The sequence below is a fragment of the Bos indicus x Bos taurus genome, chromosome 11 (genome assembly GCF_003369695.1).
Source record: "Bos indicus x Bos taurus breed Angus x Brahman F1 hybrid chromosome 11, Bos_hybrid_MaternalHap_v2.0, whole genome shotgun sequence".
NCBI classification, from domain to species: domain Eukaryota; kingdom Metazoa; phylum Chordata; class Mammalia; order Artiodactyla; family Bovidae; genus Bos; species Bos indicus x Bos taurus.
Window position 1 is genome coordinate 4,909,019 of NC_040086.1, and position 21,179 is coordinate 4,930,197.

The 21,179-nt window shown below is 43.6% G+C and overlaps 1 protein-coding gene across 1 annotated transcript in view; it reads right to left on the bottom strand.

The window, feature by feature from the left end:
- The window catches only part of AFF3 (AF4/FMR2 family member 3), a 582,836-nt gene that overhangs the window by 296,417 nt on the left and 265,240 nt on the right, over positions 1-21,179 (bottom strand). The window contains exon 6 of the mRNA XM_027554698.1: positions 11,649-11,696. Coding sequence (XP_027410499.1) covers positions 11,649-11,696 — 48 coding nt within the window. The remainder of the gene's footprint in view (positions 1-11,648; positions 11,697-21,179) is intronic.

Below are 21,179 nucleotides of genomic sequence, written 5' to 3' on the forward strand. Positions count from 1 at the left end.
GGCCATTATTAAGAAAAATTAGAGCCGCTTGAATACAAGTACCAAGACACCAAGAAGACTACAAGGTCACTAATGGGTGGGCTGCGCGGGACAAAGAGATGGTTCACATCCCAGGTGGGATGGAGTGAGATGGTGCAAGATTTCATCACGCTGTTCAGGATAGCATGTGATTTAAAATCTACTAATTGTTTATTCCTGGAATTTTCTATTTAATCGTTTCAGAGCTCAGTTGACCACGGGTAACTGAAACTGCGGATAAAAGAGGACTACTGTATCTGGAGAGACAGAAAGGGGTGTCCTTTTTCTAACTTATCAACAGAACTAAAAGTGTTAGGAAGCAGGCTGAGCACAGTGAATCTCCAGAATTTCTTGGCTACACGTGGGCCCAGGAATGGAGCCACATACAAATGCGAAAATGCCTCGTGTGCAAAAACCAGTTAATTTGGAGCTGAAAGAATGCTGAGACTGGATTTCCTATTCTGACATTGCGGTTGTGTGTGTGGACAGCTTTCAAAATCAGAACAAAACAACATGTAGATAAATATGGGCGCATGTTCTAAAAGTCATGAAAAATGTCCTGAGTCTCAATCCCTATGTTTTTAAAATACTTATATCTCACTGCCTCCAACGATTATTAAAAAAAACAAGAACTGCACAACTACAAATCAAATATGTCAGAATTTACAAGACAACATATACATGAAATTGCAAAAAAAAAATCAGGTTTTTTTTTTTTAATGTTATAATGTCTACATGGGCTTCCCAAGTGGCACAGTGGTAGAGAATCTGCATGCCAAGCAGGGGACTCAGGTTCAACCCCTGAGTTGGGAAGATCCCCTGGAGGAGGGAATGGCAACCTGTTACAGTATCCCTGCATGAAAAATCCTGTGGACAGAGGAACCTCGTGGGTTACAGTCCATGGGGTCACAAAGAATAGGACATGACTGAGTGACTGAGCACACACAGCAATGTCTAAATAATTACGAGTGTAAGAACTACAGGTAATTATCTCTTATTTAAAAGACGATGGACTTGAAAACACTTTGTAAGAGAAAGAAGCCAGCCACAAAAGACCACATACTGTGTGATTCCATTTCTATGCAATGTCCAGAATAAGCAAATTTATAGAGACAAAAGGCGGGTCAATGGTTGCCTAGGGCTGGAGCGGATGGGGAAGGAAGAGAGGTGATGGCTGAGAGGTGGGGGTTATTTTTTGGGGGGTAATGAAAAGTCCTAAAGTTAACTGTGGTGAAGGACACACAATTATATGAATGTACTAAAAGCCACTGGATTGTAAAAGTTCAATGGGTATGTGAATTATTCTCAAAAATTTGTTTAAAAAACAAACTATGATTAATATCTAGATAGATGTTCTAATTTTCCAGGCCTGTATCCTGTCAATCCTCGAATGATCATTTTTGATCTTAGAAATTACTCAAAACTGTCCTGTGAGCACGTAATAGTAATGTGCAGCACATCAGTGTAATATCACAACACTCCAGGCGAAAAAAACAAAGAAACCTGCGTGTGATTTTCCCGATAGTAAGTACAGTCTTAAAATGTACTTCTTGAGTTGATAACTTTGGGTAGATGTGCTTTAATTGTTCCAAGAATGGCTTTAGACAGAGCATATTAGTCATGGAAATAGCTTTGACTTCTCTCTCCCAATTCCATGATCAACATCGTAATTGAATTATCCCTGCAAATTTAACACTTTGATTTCTTCAACTTGTAGATTCATCAGATATCAAAACAGAAACCTCCGTCTCATGAAAGATAATCAGACTACAGTTAGCAGATACTACACAAAAGGTCTGAGCTCTTCTGGTATGGACATCAGTGGTATGTCCTTTCCACTTCCAACCCTCAGGAGTTATTAAGTGAATTCTCATCGCTCTTGCAGAAGGTGTCCTCATGCTCCCAGGTAACCCAACAATCTTGACTGTCCTTGGAGAGCTTATGTTTCAGGTTATGCTTCAAGCTTATGCTTCAAAAAAGCACTTCAGTCTTTTTTGGGAAGGACAACAGGGTAGAGAGCAAAAACAGACATTGAGCAAAAGGTCAAAGTCATTCATTCATTCATTATTCCTTATCCATTTATTCAGCATTAATTAAATATCCATTACGTGCTAGTTGCTTGCTAGCCCCTGGAGATAATGGTCACTGCCTAATGGGGCTTAAGAAAGGCCATTATCAGTCCATACAACAAGCGCTGTGATAAAAGAAAAGGGTCCCTGTGGAATATAGAACAGGAGCATGTATTCAGACTCTGGCAATCAGGAAGGCTTCCTGGAGGAAGTGGCATCTTAAGTGAGGCTTAGAGAACAAGAAAGAAACACTTGGATGTTTGGGGACAGGGGTAGACAGAGTAAGAGTGAAGCCTGGAGGAGAAGGAGAGGGCTCTGGTGTTGCTTGTACAGAAGTCATGTACAGAGTGGAGGTGGGCAGCGGAGAGAGACGAGGCTGAACACCACGGGGAGCCGGAGCAAGTGTGGCTCTGTAGACCACATCCAGGAACCCGACCATGTCCTGAGCCTGGGGAAGCCACTAACGTGTTTCCAGCAAACATTCTTTAGAAAGCTGATTCTGCCTGCACTGGGGAGAGCTAGGGGGAGGCAGGAGACTGGAGGCCAGAAAGGGGGTCTCTGGAGTAATCAAGGTGGGAAAGGATGGTGCCTGAAGGATGGTGATGGGGACAGGAAGAAATGGACCCATCAGGAGGAGATTCAGGAGAAAGCCAGCAGAGGAAAAGCCAGTTGCAGTGAGAGGCGACCTCAGGGCAGCAGTCTCATGACACATCTGGTGGGGCGATCTGGGGGCATGGGACAGGTGAACATGAAAATCAGGAAACAGAGCCTGATAAATATACCTGATTGATACCCGTTTCAGCACAGCTGTGAACATGAACGGAGGAAGCCAGCCTGTGAGAAGGAGAGAGAGCCGGGGTAGGAGACCTACAGCTAAGGGACAGCTACAGGGAGAGACGTCCATGGAGGAGACTGGGAGGGAAGGGCTGCCAGGATGGGAGTAAATCCAGGGGCACGTGGTGTAAGAGAGGGCATGTGGAGGCAGGAGTGCTGGTCAGGGGTGCTGAATGCCCACCAAGGGCCCACAACACCGCATGGTAAATCTCATTCACGGAAAGAGATAAATGAGGATTTGCACAGGCTCCACATGCAAGCGCTTATCTTTATGAGAATGGAGGCTCACTGAAATATAAAGAAGCAAAGCACTCGGAGACGTTGTGAAAACAGGAGTGGACACACGACACTGTGTAATCCAATGGACCCCACGGGCGGCTCTGCCACACCCTCTACATTCTTGTGTTGCTGGGGCTGAACCATGCACACCGCCTTTCAGAGGAATGCCTCTCTATTTGCTTTCTCACCCACATTCTCTCTGTAACCCACTTGTCCTGTAAGCGCGGGCTGAGCTCCTCCTGTGAGTCCGGCAAGCGTTCTAAAGCACTGAGTAAATCTACTTCTTTGTGAGTCACAGTCAATCTTATTATCTCTCTGGCTTTGTGGATGTACCTTGCAAGGCTAGAGCAACACAAAACTTTACAACTCAAGTATATTTAATGCCCTGGTCCTCTCATATAGTGCTGAAGTTCGCCCAGCATCCTGATGCGAAATGAGGAAGCTGTGTCTTTGACCTTGTTGGGAACCCCACCATCATGCAGTCTGGCTACTGACACGCAGACCTGGCCCAACCTGGGCACAGCAGGAGGCACCAGCGCCCGAGTTTCCTTGACAGCCTGTAGCATCCAGCTGTTGTTACTATTTGTGGGCCTGCTCCTCTCTTCCAGGTGGCCCCTTCTCAGCAAGATACTGACAAACATGGGAGCAAAGATACTGACTACGGTATCAGAACTCACCGGAGACTGTGCGGGTGGAGAGTGTGTTCACGTGCTGCTGGGCCGGCTAACACCCGCTCCTGCTTCTACACTCCTGGTTCTGTAAGCCTCTGTGATGTAACCACGCACGTGGCCACGTAAACACAGAAAGGCAAAGGCATTCACTCCGGACTGGAGCTTCCAGACCTCTGAGGTCCCTCTGGCCATTGCCCCGAAGCCTCTGGGCTCAGAACAGATTCTGAATTATAAAATTCTCACCCCGCTTCTGTTAGAAACTAAACAGCTTTGGCATCCGCACAAAGCCTACAGAGTGTAGCCCATGGCCCTGAAACTAGCAGCAGTTTCAGGATACCCCCTCATAGGCACCAGGACCCTTAGGGAGAGACACACAGCCACTTAAGTAGGGCTTCTGGTTTCAGCCAAAGGACTCATAACACCTAGCAAAACTGCACCTTCAGATGTAAAATAAGATACTTTACATGATGTTTGTGTCTCTATCCATCCGGGGTGTCTTCGTTCAGTCTCTCAGTTGTGTCTGACTCTTTGTGCCCCATGAATTACTGAATGCCAGGCTTCCCTGTCCTTCACTATCTCCCGGAGGTTGTTCAAATTCATGTTCATTGAGTCGGTGATGCCATCCAACCATCTCCTCCTCTGTCGCTCCCCTTCTCCTCCTGCCCTCAATTTTCTTCCAGCATCAGGGTCTTTCAATCCAGGTGGCCAAATGAGAAAAAGAAAAATCAAAACAAGACACTGCCAAATGAAACCCATATATCTTGGATAAGACACGCAGTTTGCGTGGTGAATTTCTCCAGACCTCCATCACTGTTACTTTTGCTTTGATTCTATCTTACTATACCAAGCAATGGGATATGTAAATGGGGCTCCTTTGCAGTTATGCCCAGCCTGATTTTGCCATTTGTGGGCTTCATTTTGTCGTGAATAAAATCCTTACTACTTGAAACAAATGAAATAATTTACAAAGAAAACAACATGAGGCAGAAAATGCCTGTCTGGTCGGAAACAGGGCAGATCTGACCTCGGTCCAGTTCTGCAAATGACCCAAACAGAACACTTAAAACAAGAGTCTCTGTGTTTTCTATTTTCTCCAAGAGGGGTTAATGTATCTTTGTGGCACAGTGGTAAAGAATCTGCCCACCAATGCAGGAGATGCAAGAGATAGGTTTTATCCTTGAGTCAGGAACATACCCTGGAAGAAGAAATGGCAACCCACTCCAGTATTCTTGCCTGGGAAATCCCATGGATGGAGGAGCCTGGCGGGCTACAGTCCATGGGGTCTCAAAGAGCTGGACACGACTGAGCGCACACACACACACACACACACACACGTATTTTCATTTGGATTAAGGAGCTTGTGGACACCTGAGCATCAGGTTTCTCTTGGCACACCACTCAGGGCCTGGTCATGTTGAGGTGGCATGATGATGTACATGGTTTTTGATGGTAACCTCAACTCTCTCCTCTTTCACAGACCTCCCAGAAACGCAACTGGAAATCTTCTCTAGGAGGCTCCTCAGTTTCCAGAAAACCAAGGAAGTTGAGTTCCCTCTATTTGCTGGACACCTGGCCACTCACAGTGTCAGGAAATTGGTATGGGTCTCCAAAATTTAAGCGAGTCCTGGTTACCCTCTTCATAGAGCAGAAAGGCAACTCTAAGTACATATCCACCATGAATATTTCGCAGGAAATTGGAATTAAATTAGTGACTAAAGATGAAAGCCAAGAAGATAATCTGCTCAGATGGTGCCCTGAGACTGTCTGTAAATCCATCCTTTATATCCAAACCAGATCTCAAACATTGGCCTCTTATTACAAAGGCTCCCTACGTTATGAGGGTGCCTCTCAATAACCACCATCTAGAGCTATCTGGCATCAAATCCGTGCATTCTAGTTTCAGCCCCACATGACCCCACTGCATTGTAAATGGATTTTATTTGCTGAACAAATGTTAATGCCATTCTACGTGAATGGATAATGCTAGGAAAAGCACCTACGTATTACAGCACTGGAGCCCTTAAGGATGAAATACAGTGTAACTTAGAAAACTGTCTGTTACAAACATATGTCAAGCCAGGAGGGCTCCCAGACCTTGGAGCTCATCTCCATAGAACTCCGTTATAATTTGTCCCTTGGTTAAATGAATTTTGCCATAATACATAGATTTACTAGGTCCCAGGAATGAAATTCTCTGAGCGAGGATAAAAAATAATTGTACTTGAGAACATAATGTAATATTCAAATGACTTGAAAACAGTCACCTCAGCAAAAATAAGAGAGGGGAGAGGCAAATGAAGTTTAAAGGTGAGATTGTTAATGTTGGCCATAAAACCTCCATGAGTTCAACTGCACGCACGCGTGATCAGGCACTTTAGGATCACAAACACGTGGGAGCGGGAAACCTCCCTTTCGTGGCAAAATGCCTGAGTGGTTTCATGAGTGAGCCAGGGGGGTGCTTCTTGCTTTAATAAGACAGCACTGCAGGTGGGGGGCGGTGCTGATCCCAGACAGAGTTGGTCAAAAATCCCGGCTCTGCTGCATGGCAGCTGGGTGCCGCGGCTCTCTGTGTTTAACCTCCCCTTGCCTCAGTTTCTTCCTCTGTAAAATGGGGATGAGAATAGTTCCCAACTACACAGCAGGCAGCTGTGATGGCCCCGTGAGAAAACATAGGCAAGAACCTTAAAAGAGTGTCTCAGACATAGTGAAAGAAGGAAAGTGAAGTCGCTCAGTCGTGTCCGACTCTCTATGGCCCCATGGACTGGAGCCTACCAGGTTCCTCCGTCCATGGTATTTTCCAGGCAAGAGTACTGGAGTGGGTTGCTATTTCCTTCTCCAATAAATGTCATCCTGTCCTTGTTGGTGGTCCATACAGAATGTGGGCTTCCTAGGTGGCACTAGTGGTAAAGAATCCACCTGCCAAGGCAGGAGACGCAAGAGATGCAGGTTCGATCCCTGGGTTGGGAAGATCCCCCGGAGGAGAGCATGGCAACCCACTCCAGTGTTCTTGCCTGGAGAATCCCAGGGACAGAGGAGCCTGGCGGGCTGCAGTCCATGGGCTCACGAAAGAGTAGGACACGAGCGAGCAAGGCAACACGCACTCACACATAATTTAGTGCAAATGAAGAGCATGAATGCAAACCATGGCCTCTCCTCATGAGCAGTTTCTAAACTCAGGGCCCCCACCCCAGTTTTCTCCAGTCTGGGCTCTGCCCCCTCTCCTCCACAGAAACAGCACTCCATGCACGTCCCCAGCGGTCCGGTGGCTGACTCCAAGCTTCCAATGCAGGGGGCACGGGTTCAGTTCCTGGTCAGGGAACTAAGATCCAGCAGGCCGCATGGTGTGACCAAAAAGTAACTAAATAAAAATAAATTTAAAAGAAAAAAGGAACAGTACTCCATAAGGTCACCCATGACCTTGCTTTCCAATCCTTAGGGTGGTCTTCCACACTCCTCTCTCTTCTCCTCTGGGAAATTCTGGGAGCCCAGTTGAATGGAAATTCTCCTGGCTTCGACTCTGTGACTATTCGGTCATGATTTTCCTCAGGTTCTCTGCTGTCTCCCTCTCACAGGCATTTGCCAGTGGCTCTTCCCTTGCCTGGCCTTGAAATGGTGGACTTTAGGCTCTCATTGCTTCTCAGCCTGTAGTCCCTCTCTGGGCAAATGGACCCATTTCTGCAGTTTTACAACCAATGTGCTAATTCATCCAAAATGTTGGCCTGCCTTTCAGACCTCTGTTCTGAGCTTATGCACATTCTCCACGTCTACCTGAGTATCACAAGGCACCTCAAACTCAGGATATCTGAAAACGATCGTATGATATACTCCCTCCTCTTGCCCAGCACTTAAATGCGGCAGGACCCTATGGTCCCTGCCCACACCCACCCCCACCCCCCCATGTGCTCTGCTTGCCTTTTGCTGTGGAAAACTTTAGTCAGAGAATAAGCTTAATCAGAGATATGAGAAGTGCAGAGACAGAACAAAGGAGACCAAATAATAATGTAGTCATTAAGCACAGTCAAGGACCTTTAGCTCCTTTTCAAGGGCTACAGATAATATTCTGAGCCATAGCCTGTGAGCTGTCTTGTAGATACTGAAACCCCAGGTAGAAGAAGGTAACTACATGATGACCAGACTGTACCCATGGCATTACATTAGCTGACACAACTCTGAGAACTGGCCTCAAAGAAATGGGAACAAATCAATCATAGAACTGAAGATTAACTGTACCTAAAACCACCAAGATGATGCTGGTCAGACTACCGATGACCAATTTAAAGACGGCTGTCAGAGCTGACTGTACTGTGTTTCTGCACGTACCCCCTCCACTTCTGCTATAAAAGGTCTTGCCTTTGTACAGATGGCAGCCTTCCTCTGCCAGTTGCCAACATCTAAAATAAAGCAAACTTTCCTCTCCACCAGCCGGGCCTGTTGATTGGCTTTCAGTAACCACTCTTTCGGTAACAGCATCAGCCTCTCCCTCCATCTTCACAGGTCTCTCTGCCCAGCATCCCTCACCCGGGACCTGCATCAGCCTCCCCCTCCTCCCCTTCCTCCCCATGACAGCCAGTCTGCTCACATCCGTCCCAGCTCCGATCCTTCACTGGCTCCCTGGTGCTTAGCGGTTCCTGAGTGTGGCCGAGAAGGTTCCGAATGACTGGCCTCTCCCGCCGGGCTTCTCCCATCCGCCCTCCGGCTGCAACAGGCCTCCTCTTTCCTTCCCAGGTCTCTGACAAGCCGAGCTCTCCGCCCCTTCTGATGGGAAGCCCCACTATTTTCTTTACGTTGCTTTCCTATTCATCCTCCAACTCTCAATTCACAGGCTGCTTCCTCAGGGACACTATTCTTGATCACAACTTAGGTAATAAATGGTAGAGAAAATGTTCAGGAAACTCTGAGTATTTATCACAAATAGCAGGACAGGTTTATTTATGAGATTAAAAAAATAATGTAATATCTATCTCTTACAGCACATTGTTGTTCCAAAAGGGCCAGGGTCACATCTGTCTAAAACCTACCACTGATGCCCGGTGCCTCCCATATGGAAAGGGCATGCTAACGCTTGTTCAGTGACTATCTCAACTTCAATTATTTTAAGGCATTTTTCATGACCCTTCTCTTCCTCCACACTGCTTTTCAGAATAAGATGTCTGCAAATAATAATTACCCCTGGTGATCTTGATGACATCAGGTTTGCCTGAGTTGATCCCAAGGGGAGAGAACCTGGTAAGGAAAACTGGGTTCCACAAAGACGGTCCAGAGTAACCCAGCATTAAAAAGGCCAACACACCTCTTTCTTTAGGGTACGGGGCATACAGCACATGGAACCTTAGTTCCCTGACCAGGGATGGGACCCATACCCCCTGCTCTGGAAGCTTGGAGTCTTAACCACTGGACCACCAGGGAAGTCCCAGCCAATGCATCTTGTCCATGATTTACAGTGAAGGGAATCCGCTTGTGAGCCGTCATACTGATGCTCACCATTCTCCTTTAGAGTATTCTTTCACTCACTCACTCGTTTATTCATTCATTCCACAAGATCGTGAATTCTAAAGTCTAGACACTGGGGCCACCACGTGGGAAGGGCACTGATGCATGACGGCCACACAAACGACCCCACAGGCTGTACCTGAGAAGGAGCCCTGTGCGTGTGTCTGCAGGGGAGGAGATGCTTAGAAGTGGCCAAGAGATCCTGGGGATTCCTGCTGTGAGAGGCAGGTGACAGCCAGGAAAACACTCCAGGCAAAACTGGGAATACCCGCATGCTCCTCTAGGAGCTCCCGAAGTACCAACAGCCACTGCTGACACCTTAAGTGGCCAGGTGAGGGACAGGAAAAGGCTCCCACGACAGCGCCAGCACCACCAGCACCTCCCAGTCTACACACTCTCCTCGCCGGCTGTTCCTCGAGGCCTTCCAGTGAAGGCAGTGTCCCCCACCCTTGACCCCGCACATGTGCATAAATCAATTATCTCATGGGTCCTGGCTTTCCCTCTTGCTCCACACCTGACCTGAGGTGGGCAAGGGAGGCACCCGTGGTATGATGGGTTAGGGGTCAGCATTGTAGGGAGACAGGAGTGAGGCGAGGCTGGGAACTTCAAATAAGCTCTTAAGAAAAAAAACATATGATGGTTTAAACACTTGACTGCAGCATCCAGTTTTAAGTGATTTTCGCACTGTCTAACACATATCCTTCTGGTATGAGAACTACTCAAGCTCTTTATGAACGCCAAGCCTTGCCTGGAGTGTAGAACAGAAAGGTCAAATGACGGAGCTCTTCCATATCCTCAGAAAAGACAAGAAAGGGTCAGAAGGGGCAGGATTTTTAACACAGTGAAGCCAAAAAGAGGACCGGTGTGTTGTGGTCTTCTCACTTTTCAGACAGACGCCAAAACCAATTGAAGGAGGATGGCTTAAACACTGAATGCTGCTGCTGCTGCTTCAGTTGTGTCTGACTCTGTGTGATCCCAGGGACGGCAGCCCACCAGGCTCCCCTGTCCCTGGGATTCTCCAGGCAAGAACACTGGAGTGGGTTGCCATTGCCTTCTCCCAAACACCGAATACTGGGACCCAAAACATGAAAGTATGTTGAGAGAGAAAAACAGGACAAGTACATTAGCATTTCACACGATTTGCATTTAGCCTGAAACAAGGCCCCAGGAAAGAGAATTTAGACTTAAAGTACAATATGTATTTTATTCAGCATATACTTAAATGCCAGGAATGAAGCTGCCACACACTTCTGACAACTGTTTTCTCTGTAAACCTCTGCCACAAAACCAGAAATCATTACAAACTCCACAAACCAAACTTCAATTAATTATTTTCATCAATTCTACAGTGAAGAGATTTGTGACATAATGCTTTCCAGGAAGAATAAAAAATATTCTACCTCTGAAAATGATTTGACAGTCAACGTAAAATTTTGAACCAAATAATTGTGTTATTGTAGCTCACAAAGCAATTCAACAAAAAGTCTGTAAGGTGTCCAAACATTAAAAATATATTAACATAAAGTTATTTTTTCTTTATAGGGAATTGCCACACCATCTGGTCTGATTTACCCTGGTGTTTTGCCCAGTGTAATATCAGCTTTCTGAGAGCCATAAATTATTAGGTTATTCCAATGAAAAAATATGAGTGAAGAAAAAATATAGGTTGAAGAGGACATCCTGATTTTAAGTCTGAATACTCAGGAGAACACTAACATGGCAGAACAGCCCAGCCTAAGTGAATCTGTGCGTGAAACTAGTTCACAGGTGTGCATGTGAGATGATGATGATGAAAAGCACAGGCTTACTGAGAGGACCAGGCAAAATAATAACGTGCGTAACAATATAGAAATAAATCTTCAGCACTGAGCATTACCTCTTTGTCAAGTGCTTCTGATTCTAATTAAGTTTGGGAAAAAAATAACCAGGCAACCCCTGCCTGACTGGGAAGCATGGACTATTAAAAGATGCTTTTAAATAGTAGGGAGATGAATGGGGGCACCCGAATGTGAACACGGCCATATTTTTCATCTCAACTCTGCTGCTGTATCTTCCAGCTGACCCCCTTCATACAGCGTCACCTCAGCCTGTGCAAAGGGGCCAGATGGAGGTGTAGCTCCTAGGTTTCTAAAGGAAGCATGGTTTTGTAAAGTCTTATTTAGGCAACTTGGGTAAAGATCAAACAGCACACGAACACCGGGCTCACTCTGACACTCCAGCCGCACACCTCCTTCTGTTTAAAACCTACATCCACCAACTGGTAAAATTTTCAAAAGAATATCCTTACCCGAATGATTTCTTCAACACAGCTGTTGGTTTCTCCAGATCGACTCTCCTGCAAGCAAAGGGTAAAAAACATTAAGCCTGATAGAACAGTCTTATGGTTACAATGAAGAGATGGCACTGAATAGAGTTTGGACAGGGTGCCATGCCTCACAGGGGACGTACAGATGAACTCACTTCCTTAATGGGACAGCTCCCATCATGGCTGAGACCACCCCCTTCCCCAGCTGCTGCACCACAGACAGGGCGGCCGGAGTGTCCCACACGCCCCAGAGTTGCAGCATTGGATCCTCCAGCCACGTCAACTCTAAGCAGGGCAGCCTCCTTAGGGGCAGAGCACACAACTGGCAGGTGTGAGCTCCATGCACTTGGGGCTCCATCAAAGTGTGGAAGGAAAGGTGGCCTCTACCGCCAAGGTGCATCTAGTCCACCCACTGCATACGTGCAAGGGCCCTGCCAAAGGCCAAGCACGACTCTGGTAGTTGTATCACCCCCGGAGCCTAGATTTACAGGGTGATGGGCTGAAACCTGAAAAACCAAAAGGAGACACATCCTCCAAGGGCAGGCTGGGTGTCATGTCACCCACACTGCCCTGTGCTGAAGGCGCGGTACAGGCTCCAAGGAATGGGGACGTCAGGTCACGGCCATCTCTGGGGACCATTTTAAGTTTCAGAGATGCTGTGTGGTCCCTGCTGGTAACACACTCCCAGAGCACGGGAGGTGGTTTTGTGGGGACGTTTTGTGCTTCTACCACAAAGCAGCGTTTGCGGTAGAAGTGCCAGCTGTGGTCTCAGTGAGACACTCCTCTGGCCTTTGATTCAGTGACATTGACCAGCACTCGGCGTGACCTCCCAGAATGAGGCTTTCTTCACAATGTCTTTCCCAAGCCCACCCTGTTCTCTTTCCTTCTCATGGTCCTCTCTCCCCGACGAATGCTGACTTGCATATTGCTGGTTTTCCTCGTTTGTTCCAAGTCATCCTTCAGAGGGCAGGTCAGCCGTGACTTGCTCAGAGTAGCATCCCTGGCCCTGGAATATTCAGCCATGCAGCATTTACTTCTTCTCCAGGGCACTCACCAGGATGGTAGTTTACTCAGCACTTACTCCTCTTCAGTGTGCTCACCATGATGGTGATTCACGGACCGACTCTGGAAAGATCTCTCCTCCCTCCAGGACACATACCCCGCCCACCTGGGGGCTCTGCGTCCTTCAGCACGTGCGTCACACAGCCTTAAGCATGTGCAGTGAACGGGTGTCTGTCAGGAAGGCGTGAATGAACCTACTTCCTGCCGTTCCCAGGAATGGGGACGCTGACCACAACCCACTCGAGGACTTTCCACCAAAGAGTGCACCTTCAAATCCCAGACCTCCCTGTGTGCCCCCCACTTTCTCTTCCTGGTGGTGGAGTATTTTATCAGAAATATTCCACACTTCACGCTAGGTAAGGAGCATGGCTGTATGAACGTATGTGAGGCTTGAAAAGGGCCTATACGTGATTGAGATTTTTCCAACCCAGATATGGAAGATTTGTCCAAGGCTCCCAACTGGGACGCAGAAGGTTTACATGACTTGCCCTCAGGCCACAGAACAGCAGGGCCTGGACCAGGAAACAGGACTCCTAATCCTCAGCTGTGTACGTTTTGTCTTCCAGATGTTTTCCCCAATCCCAAAGGCTGTGCTATATCCATTCTCAAACCTGAGCTCACTTGTTTGGCAAAGGTATTTCATCAGCATGGTTTCTAGGAGTTTTCTACAGCTTGCACACTTTTTTTAAAAAAAAATTGTGGTAAGGTAAAATAAACATAAAATAAACGACTTTAACCATTTTAAGTATATATGGCCTTTAACCATTTTAAGTATATAAGGCCTTTACTGGCCTTAAATGCATTCACAATGTCACGTCTAATTGTAGAACATTTCTGTCACCCTGAATGGAGGCCCCATGCCCCTTAAGCAGGAACTCTTCATTCCCCCTCTCCCCAGCCCCTGGTAACCACTAATCTTTTTACTTTCTCTCACTATAGATTTTTCTATTCTAGATATTTCATATAAATGAATTCTGCATTACGTGACCTTTTGTGTCTGGGTGGTGTGTTTCACTTAGAATAATGTTTTCAAGGTTCACATTGTAGCTTATGTCAGTACTTCATTCCTTTTTGTGGCTAAATAATATTCCACTATATTTGAATATTATCACATTTAATTTATCTATTCATCAGCTGATGGACATTTTGGTTTTTCTACTTTGACTACTGTGATAGAACTTCTATAAACATCTATGCACAAGTTTTTGGTTGAATGCCTGTTTTCGCTTCTTTTGGGTTATAGACATAGGAGTTGAGTTGGTGGGTCATATGGCCATTCTATGCTTAGCTTTCTGAGGAGCTGCCACAGTGTTTTCCATAACAGCTATGACATTTTGCATTCCTACCAGCAATGTGTGGAGGTTCTAATTTTTCCACATCTTTACCAAACACTTGCAATTTTCTGGTTTTGTTTTGGATAATAGCCATTCTACTGGGTTGAAATGGTAATTTATTGATGTTTTAATATGTATTTTCCTAAGGATTAAAGATGTTGAACATGTTTTCATGTGAACATTGGCCGTTGTGTATCTTTGGAGAAATGGCTTTTTCCCAGTTTTTCATTGGGTTGTTTTTTTATTGTTTGGTTGTAGAGTTCTTGATATATTTTGGATAAAGACCCTTATCAGATATAAGATTTGCATATGTTTTCACCCATTCTGTGGGTTGTATTTTTACTCTCTTCATAATGTGCATGGATGCACAAAATTTTTAATTTTGATGAAGTCCAATTTACCTATTTTTTTTCTTTATTGCTTCTCTGTTGAGGTTATTTCTAAGAAACTATAGCCAAATCCAAGGTTATGAAGATTTACCCATGTGTTCTTCCAAGAGTCTTACAGTTTTTGTTTTGATATTTAGGACTTTAATCCAATAGTTTGATAACTTTTAGGTGACGTTTATTTCCTTACAAATTATTTGCTAAGTTTTAGTTAAAATAGGAACACTATTTTAGTTAAGATAGGAACACTATCTTGGTATACATGGTTCCTTTCTAGTCTCATCATTAAGAGATCAACAACAAAATGTGTAAAGCACAACTGTTGGTAACAGAGCATCAACATAATCTACATGTCTATCCCTGCAAAAAGCAGTGTTAAATATCAAGATAAGGTTAGAAGACCCAATGCTTTCACTAATGTCTCATTCCGCTTTCCTATATGCATCCCTTCTCCTGTTTTCCCAAAAGTTCTATTTTGGCAAAACACATTGACTATACCCCACAACTTCCATTTCCAGGGCCTTATCCCAGGACTGCTCTGGAAATGTCACCATCCTGATACTTCAGTCAAATTAGATCAGAGAGTTCTTTTTGAAACTGACTCAAACCCTACGTTCTTTTCAGGGCAGCCAGAGGCAACCATTACAAAGGCTTCAATGGTCCTTTGAACAATGATCTCTTTTGGAGTTCAGGTGAGAATGAATGGGTGAATTGGAAAACGTATCTTCGGACCCATCAACCACTCCTCTTATCCCACTTCCAAATTCCAACCCTAAATTCTCAATGTATTTGTTATTTTCCACCTTAAAAACAAATAGCCAAGGAAAACGTGACTTCACACTCTCCGGGTGGACTCACCCAGGCACACAACTTATTACAAAAACTCTTTATATGTTTGGTTCCTTAAAGTTAAGCTTACCCTGAATACCACACTTCAATTTCATTTGAAGTGATTTATGTCGATGACAGGTTCCTCTTAGTATCTCACCTCATGATCCTATAAGTTTCCACTACCTTCTCTGAAAATAGAACACTCGGAGAGGGAAACAGCATAGAGGCCTTGTTAAACACTTCCCTTGTCAATGTAGATGAAGGACGTAGGGTTATTACATTCGGTCATCTCAGTGGGAACTCTAACCGTGAGCTCTGAGGGTCTGGCCAGACATCAGGTCCTTCCTTCCTGGGAGGGCCCCTCACCCAGCTGAGAAGGTGCCAGGAATGAGGCCAGAACACAGGCCTTCCACAACAGTCTCAGGGAGTCCTACCTTTAAATTACAGGGCTGAGGGGCTTTGGCGAGGAACACTTTGGGCTTTTTCCGGAACATCTCTGACTCCGGGGGTTCCCAAAGGAAGGCACCACATCGGGTTCGAATTTCTCAGATCCTATGTTGTTTGGAGTGGATCCATGAGGCACAATATTGTAGACAGTTTGAAACGGAGGGAACCTTAGTGCTCATTTTACCCAATTGGATGACTTCAACAGATGAAGAAACTGTGACCCAAAGAAGTAGAGAGTCTTGTCCAAAATCATTTTTGGCAGCAAGGGACAGTCAAGGTAGAACCTACACACACCTGTTCAACACCGGTTCAGTGAATTTTACTACTTCATGCAATCTCTCCAAGCTCAACCTCTAGAACTGACTCAACTTGAGGTCACTGTCATGCTTACTGAATAGAAATGAAAGAATCTGGACAGTATTTAGGTAAATTTCCTCCTTTCTTCCCACGCTGCAAATCATCCAGTTCTTAGTCACTCTGGATCTTACTCATTAACCTCAAACATCACATGGATAAATCAAAAGTGGAAGAGACAGGAGAGGAAGTGGAGAAAAAGAGTTAATACAACCATTTATTTCTCCTGTGACATTAACACATCAGAGACAAGAATTTGTGCCCTCAGAAACTGGAGGACAGAATTCTACTTCACCTTTTCCAAACCTACAAAGGGGATGGGTATGTAGGGTTGGAATGGGTTAGGCGTGGGGGTTAGGGAGATCGGGGGGCCTTTTACCTGCTTTCTTTCTCAAATATGGTTTCAGCTGCAGTTGTACATTTTGATTATACTTACATTTTTAAAACTTTCAGTGTTTATGAACAAGATTAAAACATGCATGTAATTTACATCTCCAAATTTTTGTTTACATTTTTCGCAATAAAGTCATTGCTTTCCTTGGAAAGGTACCCCCTGAGAAGGAGGGCTGCACAATGAAAATTTGAATTACTCTGTATTTTGTGAGGGTTTGGAGCTGTTGCTTCACACTGGGTTGCTGAGCTGTCGCTCCCTATTTACTCTGACTTTGATGAACCCACGCCATTACCCTATCATTACATTTTGAAATCTGTCATAACAGCCTCACCTCACTGAACCTCCAACTAAACTTCAATTAAAAGCGAGCAACCCCAGCTGATTCTTCTTCTCGACAGTGTTGTCGATCACGTTCCTTTTTCACAGAACTGCTTTCCTCAAATCTTTCCCGCTTGGAAATACACACCACACACTGTCAGCACAACGTGAGAGCGGAGCTGCGGGTAAGGAGCGCTTCAGCAATATCCAGGAGCATCCTATTTCCGAGAGCCTAAGCCCCTAATTACCATGCCAGGCACACAGGCCTGGAAGAAGCAAGCCGCGCTTAAGGAGAAAAGGCTGGAGCCAATCAGTGGGAAATGGCATTTCACTACGGAGGAGTGAAGCTGTACGCATCCTATTTTCAAAAATAGTTTAACTCTTCATCAGACGCATGGAAGGAGGAACTTTCATTCTGAAATAACACTGTTTTAAAGTCACAGTACCTCTGTCTGCAAGCACTCAAAAGGTCCTCACTCAGGACCTGTTTGTCACATGCAGAGTCTTAAAAACTTCTACAAAAGTATTCTTAAATGTCTTACTATTTTTTTCAGAGCATCATTTTGCATATATTTTATTTTGTTAATGTTTTTTTAATGGTGATAAAAGTCACATAATATAAAACCTACTATTTTAACCACATTTAACTGTACAGTTCAGTGGCACTGAGTACATTCACAGCTACGCAACTCTCACCCCCATACACCTCCTGAATTCTTCACCTTCCTAAAATGTAACTCTGTCTCCGTTAAACACCAGCTCCGCTTGGCATCTAACAATGTACCTTCTGACTATGAATTTGACTATTCTACATACCTTGTAGAAGACTAATCAAATTTGATTCAGAGGGAAACTGAGATACAAAGAAAGGAGGTGTCTCGTCAATGCTACCAAAAGCAGTGACTGAGGATCTGAGCTTGGCTTCAGGGGTGTTCAGGTTCCCACATCCACGTGAAGCCCCTTCCTCTGACTGTATCCCTGGCCAGTCTCATCCGAGGACAGAGCCACCTGAGGCCAAGAGTCAGCCAGCCGTGCTCTCCTCAGCAGGTTTTACATGAGACCTAGCACCTCCCCTTTCAGGCTGCCCTCTGCTCCCAGTCACCCCCGGGGCAGACTGGCCTCATCTCTCTCGCATGTCCCTCCTGATTTCCCGGATGTGCTCAGCAGATCTGTTCACCTCTTTTTCTGCTGCTCACATCCCCCTCTTCCTCTCAGAACTACTGTCACCACCATCACTGAGACATTGACACATCAAGGGGAAAAAGAAAACACAGAACAATAAAAAGAGAAAGCTGTATCTCAAGAATAAAAACAAAATGGCAGCAGATGGTAGCAGTATTATTTTCAACTAAAGGACAGTTCATAAGAAAAACACTGAATTGGAGGGCACAACACAGAATGAGGAAAAAATAGAGCATCAAAATAAGGTGTGTCAAGAAAAAGAAGAAAGAGCATCAAAATCAGGCATGCCAAGAAAAAGAAAATAGAGTTCTTAAGGTTGGATGTCTCTAATCCACTTCTGCTTTTCCTAATAGACAAAGGATACCAAAAAGAAGACCCCAACCATATAAGGGGGATAGAGAATTTGAGAATAAAATTAAACAAGGCTAAACTGAGAGACATAATGAACCTAGACAGTCATGAGGAAACCCCGATGCTTCAAGTATACGTGAGACGGCTACTGAAGTGATCACACGGTGAGCTACAAAAGAGCATCAGAAAATTCCTAAAAGCAGTTGTTTTATAGTCCAGACTCCATAGTCACAAGTTATCAAAACAATTAAGCTATGAATTAAAACAGTAGACATAAAAATCTCCTAGAATTTTTGGAATAAAACAAACACCACATAACTATAAATAAATCTTCACATTTACAGGAAAATAAAATTATAATATGGCAAAGCAAAATAATGGGATACTATTAGAGCTAAATTCATACACTAAAAGCTTTCATTCTTTTTTAAAATAAAATGTATGTGCTAAGCAATCAATTACAAATTTAAAATCAAGGAGACATACAAAAGGAAAATAACAAATAGAGAAAACCAATGAAATATTTATAAAACAAAAGTCATAATTTATAAAGCAAAAATATAATTTCTTAAAACAAAAACACATTACTCAAAACAATAATAGAAAGTCACTTAAAAATCTGTTCAATAAAAAAAGTCCAAATAAACATAATGTGTTATAAGAAGGGGATAAAATATATGGAAGGGCTTGTAATCATAAGAAAGCATTGATGTTAACATTAATATAGAAAATAATACTAATAAAGTTTGATGAAGTTGGTAACTTTCTGGGAAAAAAGCTGATATAAGAAATAAAGAAAAATGAGATTAGGCCTATAAATCTGAGAATGCAGATTAAATTAAAAATTATCTTCAAGTAAGGCTTTAAGCCAAATAGTTTTAAAGTGAAGGGCTTTAAACTTTCAAGGAAGAACTAATTTCCACATGTTTATTCTTCCAAAGTAGAAGGTAATGGAAAGCTATGTGATTTATTTTATTAAATTAGTATGAAGACCTCACATAAGAAAATAAATCAATCCTCCTCCGAAAATCCGTGTAAAATCCTTAAGGGATTATTTGTAAATATGATTCAATAAAATATTTTAAGAATTAGTGGAAACTTAGTGGGCTCTGTCCCAGGAATGCAAAAATAGTACAATCCTAGGGCCCCTTTAAGTAACGTATCACTAGGGAAAACACGCAGAACTGTGATCATCTCGGGCTTTTTTCCTGACCTCAGAAGATTCTTTGATCATATATCTAGAAAAGTCCAAAAGAGTCCACTGTTACTATTATTTTAAAGGGAGGTTTCAAAGTGGTTGGCTATTAACAGTCAATGCTCAATAGCTCTTCTGTGCAGCAGCAATACACACTTAAAAAATATGAAAAAGATCCCACCCACACTATCAAGAAAAATAAATGCGGAATAACCTTAACAAGACATGTTGAAGATCTGTAAGAAAAAATCTTGAGAATTCTACTGAAAGATGAAATGCCTGAAAGAGACCACTCCTAGCTTCTCCAACACCTTCCAACTCTATCATACAATACAAAGCTAAATAAATGTATTAATTAGGAGAAACTGCAAACTGTATTATCTAAAAAAAAAAAAAAAAAAAAAAAGGAGGTGAATGTCATGTAACAGAAAACCAACCATTTTTAAAGTGTACAATTTAGTGGCCTTTTATATATTCACAGTGTTGTGAGTCATAGTCACCCTATTTAGTTTCAAATGTTTTCATCATCCCAAAGTGAAACACTGCACCCATTAAGCAGTTTCTTCTCACTCCCCTTCATGCTAACTTTTTATGATTTTAGTATAGTAATAAATACCATCCTGAATTGAAAAGAACAAAATGAGAAAAATGTTGTCGAGTGTCATTTACTTGTATTAGTAGATTTTATGGTGGATATGTCATCTCTTATTTATGTGTTTACGACCAGTTTCTGGCAGAGTTCTTGGCACAACAGAGTAAGCACTTGAAGATGTTTGTTGAATGAATAATAAATGGCCAATGTACAAAAAAAATTAAAAGACTATTAAAAAATTAAAGTCTTACACTTTAGTATGATTGGTCATCTATATTACAATGTCTTCACTTTAATGAAATTAAAAAAAAACAAAAAAACAAAAACACAGAATTACCTCAAAGACAAACTCTTAAAATAGCAACATTTATATACTTTATTAAAATTAAGCATATACCCATTAATAGAGAAATCATTAACAAGTCATTTGGCTTCCCTAATCTCCACATTTGTATCTGTAAATTAGGGAACAAGTATTAGCCTTCTATTAACAGGCAATGATGTTAAAGAGTTAATAATCGATTTTTTCAGTCCGATTCCCAGCCATAGGACAAGATCTTTCAATCATGTTGCTATTTTTATAATGAGAATTAGTGATCTCAATGAGCGCTTGTAGTTAAAAATGCATTTGGTTTCCAGGAAGTTAAGTGGTCTGTCACTGCACTGACCTTGTCAAATCTCTACTGATGGCACAAAGAGATTAAAACCAGAGACAGTGGCTTTACATCCTGATCACTAATTGATATTGAGTGCTCTTCCAGGAGGCCATGTCTCAGTACAGAGCCCTGTGCTGTCTACCAGGGCCAGCCTCCACACTGTCCCGTCATAACTGGGTACAGAATTCACACACAGGAATAATGCACACGCGAGTCCCGCCTGTAGCCTGAAACTGACAAGACCACTTCAGGACTGTTCTTTGCTCTGTCTTTTCTCATCTACAACTGTGTGGTCACTACTTTTAGTGAGAGGAAGACCACACAGGCTCAGGTAAGAGTGACAAGGCTGAAGGTATTTAACCCTCCCATGTCAGGCATTCTTCAGTGGGACTTCTAAATGCACCATTTCCT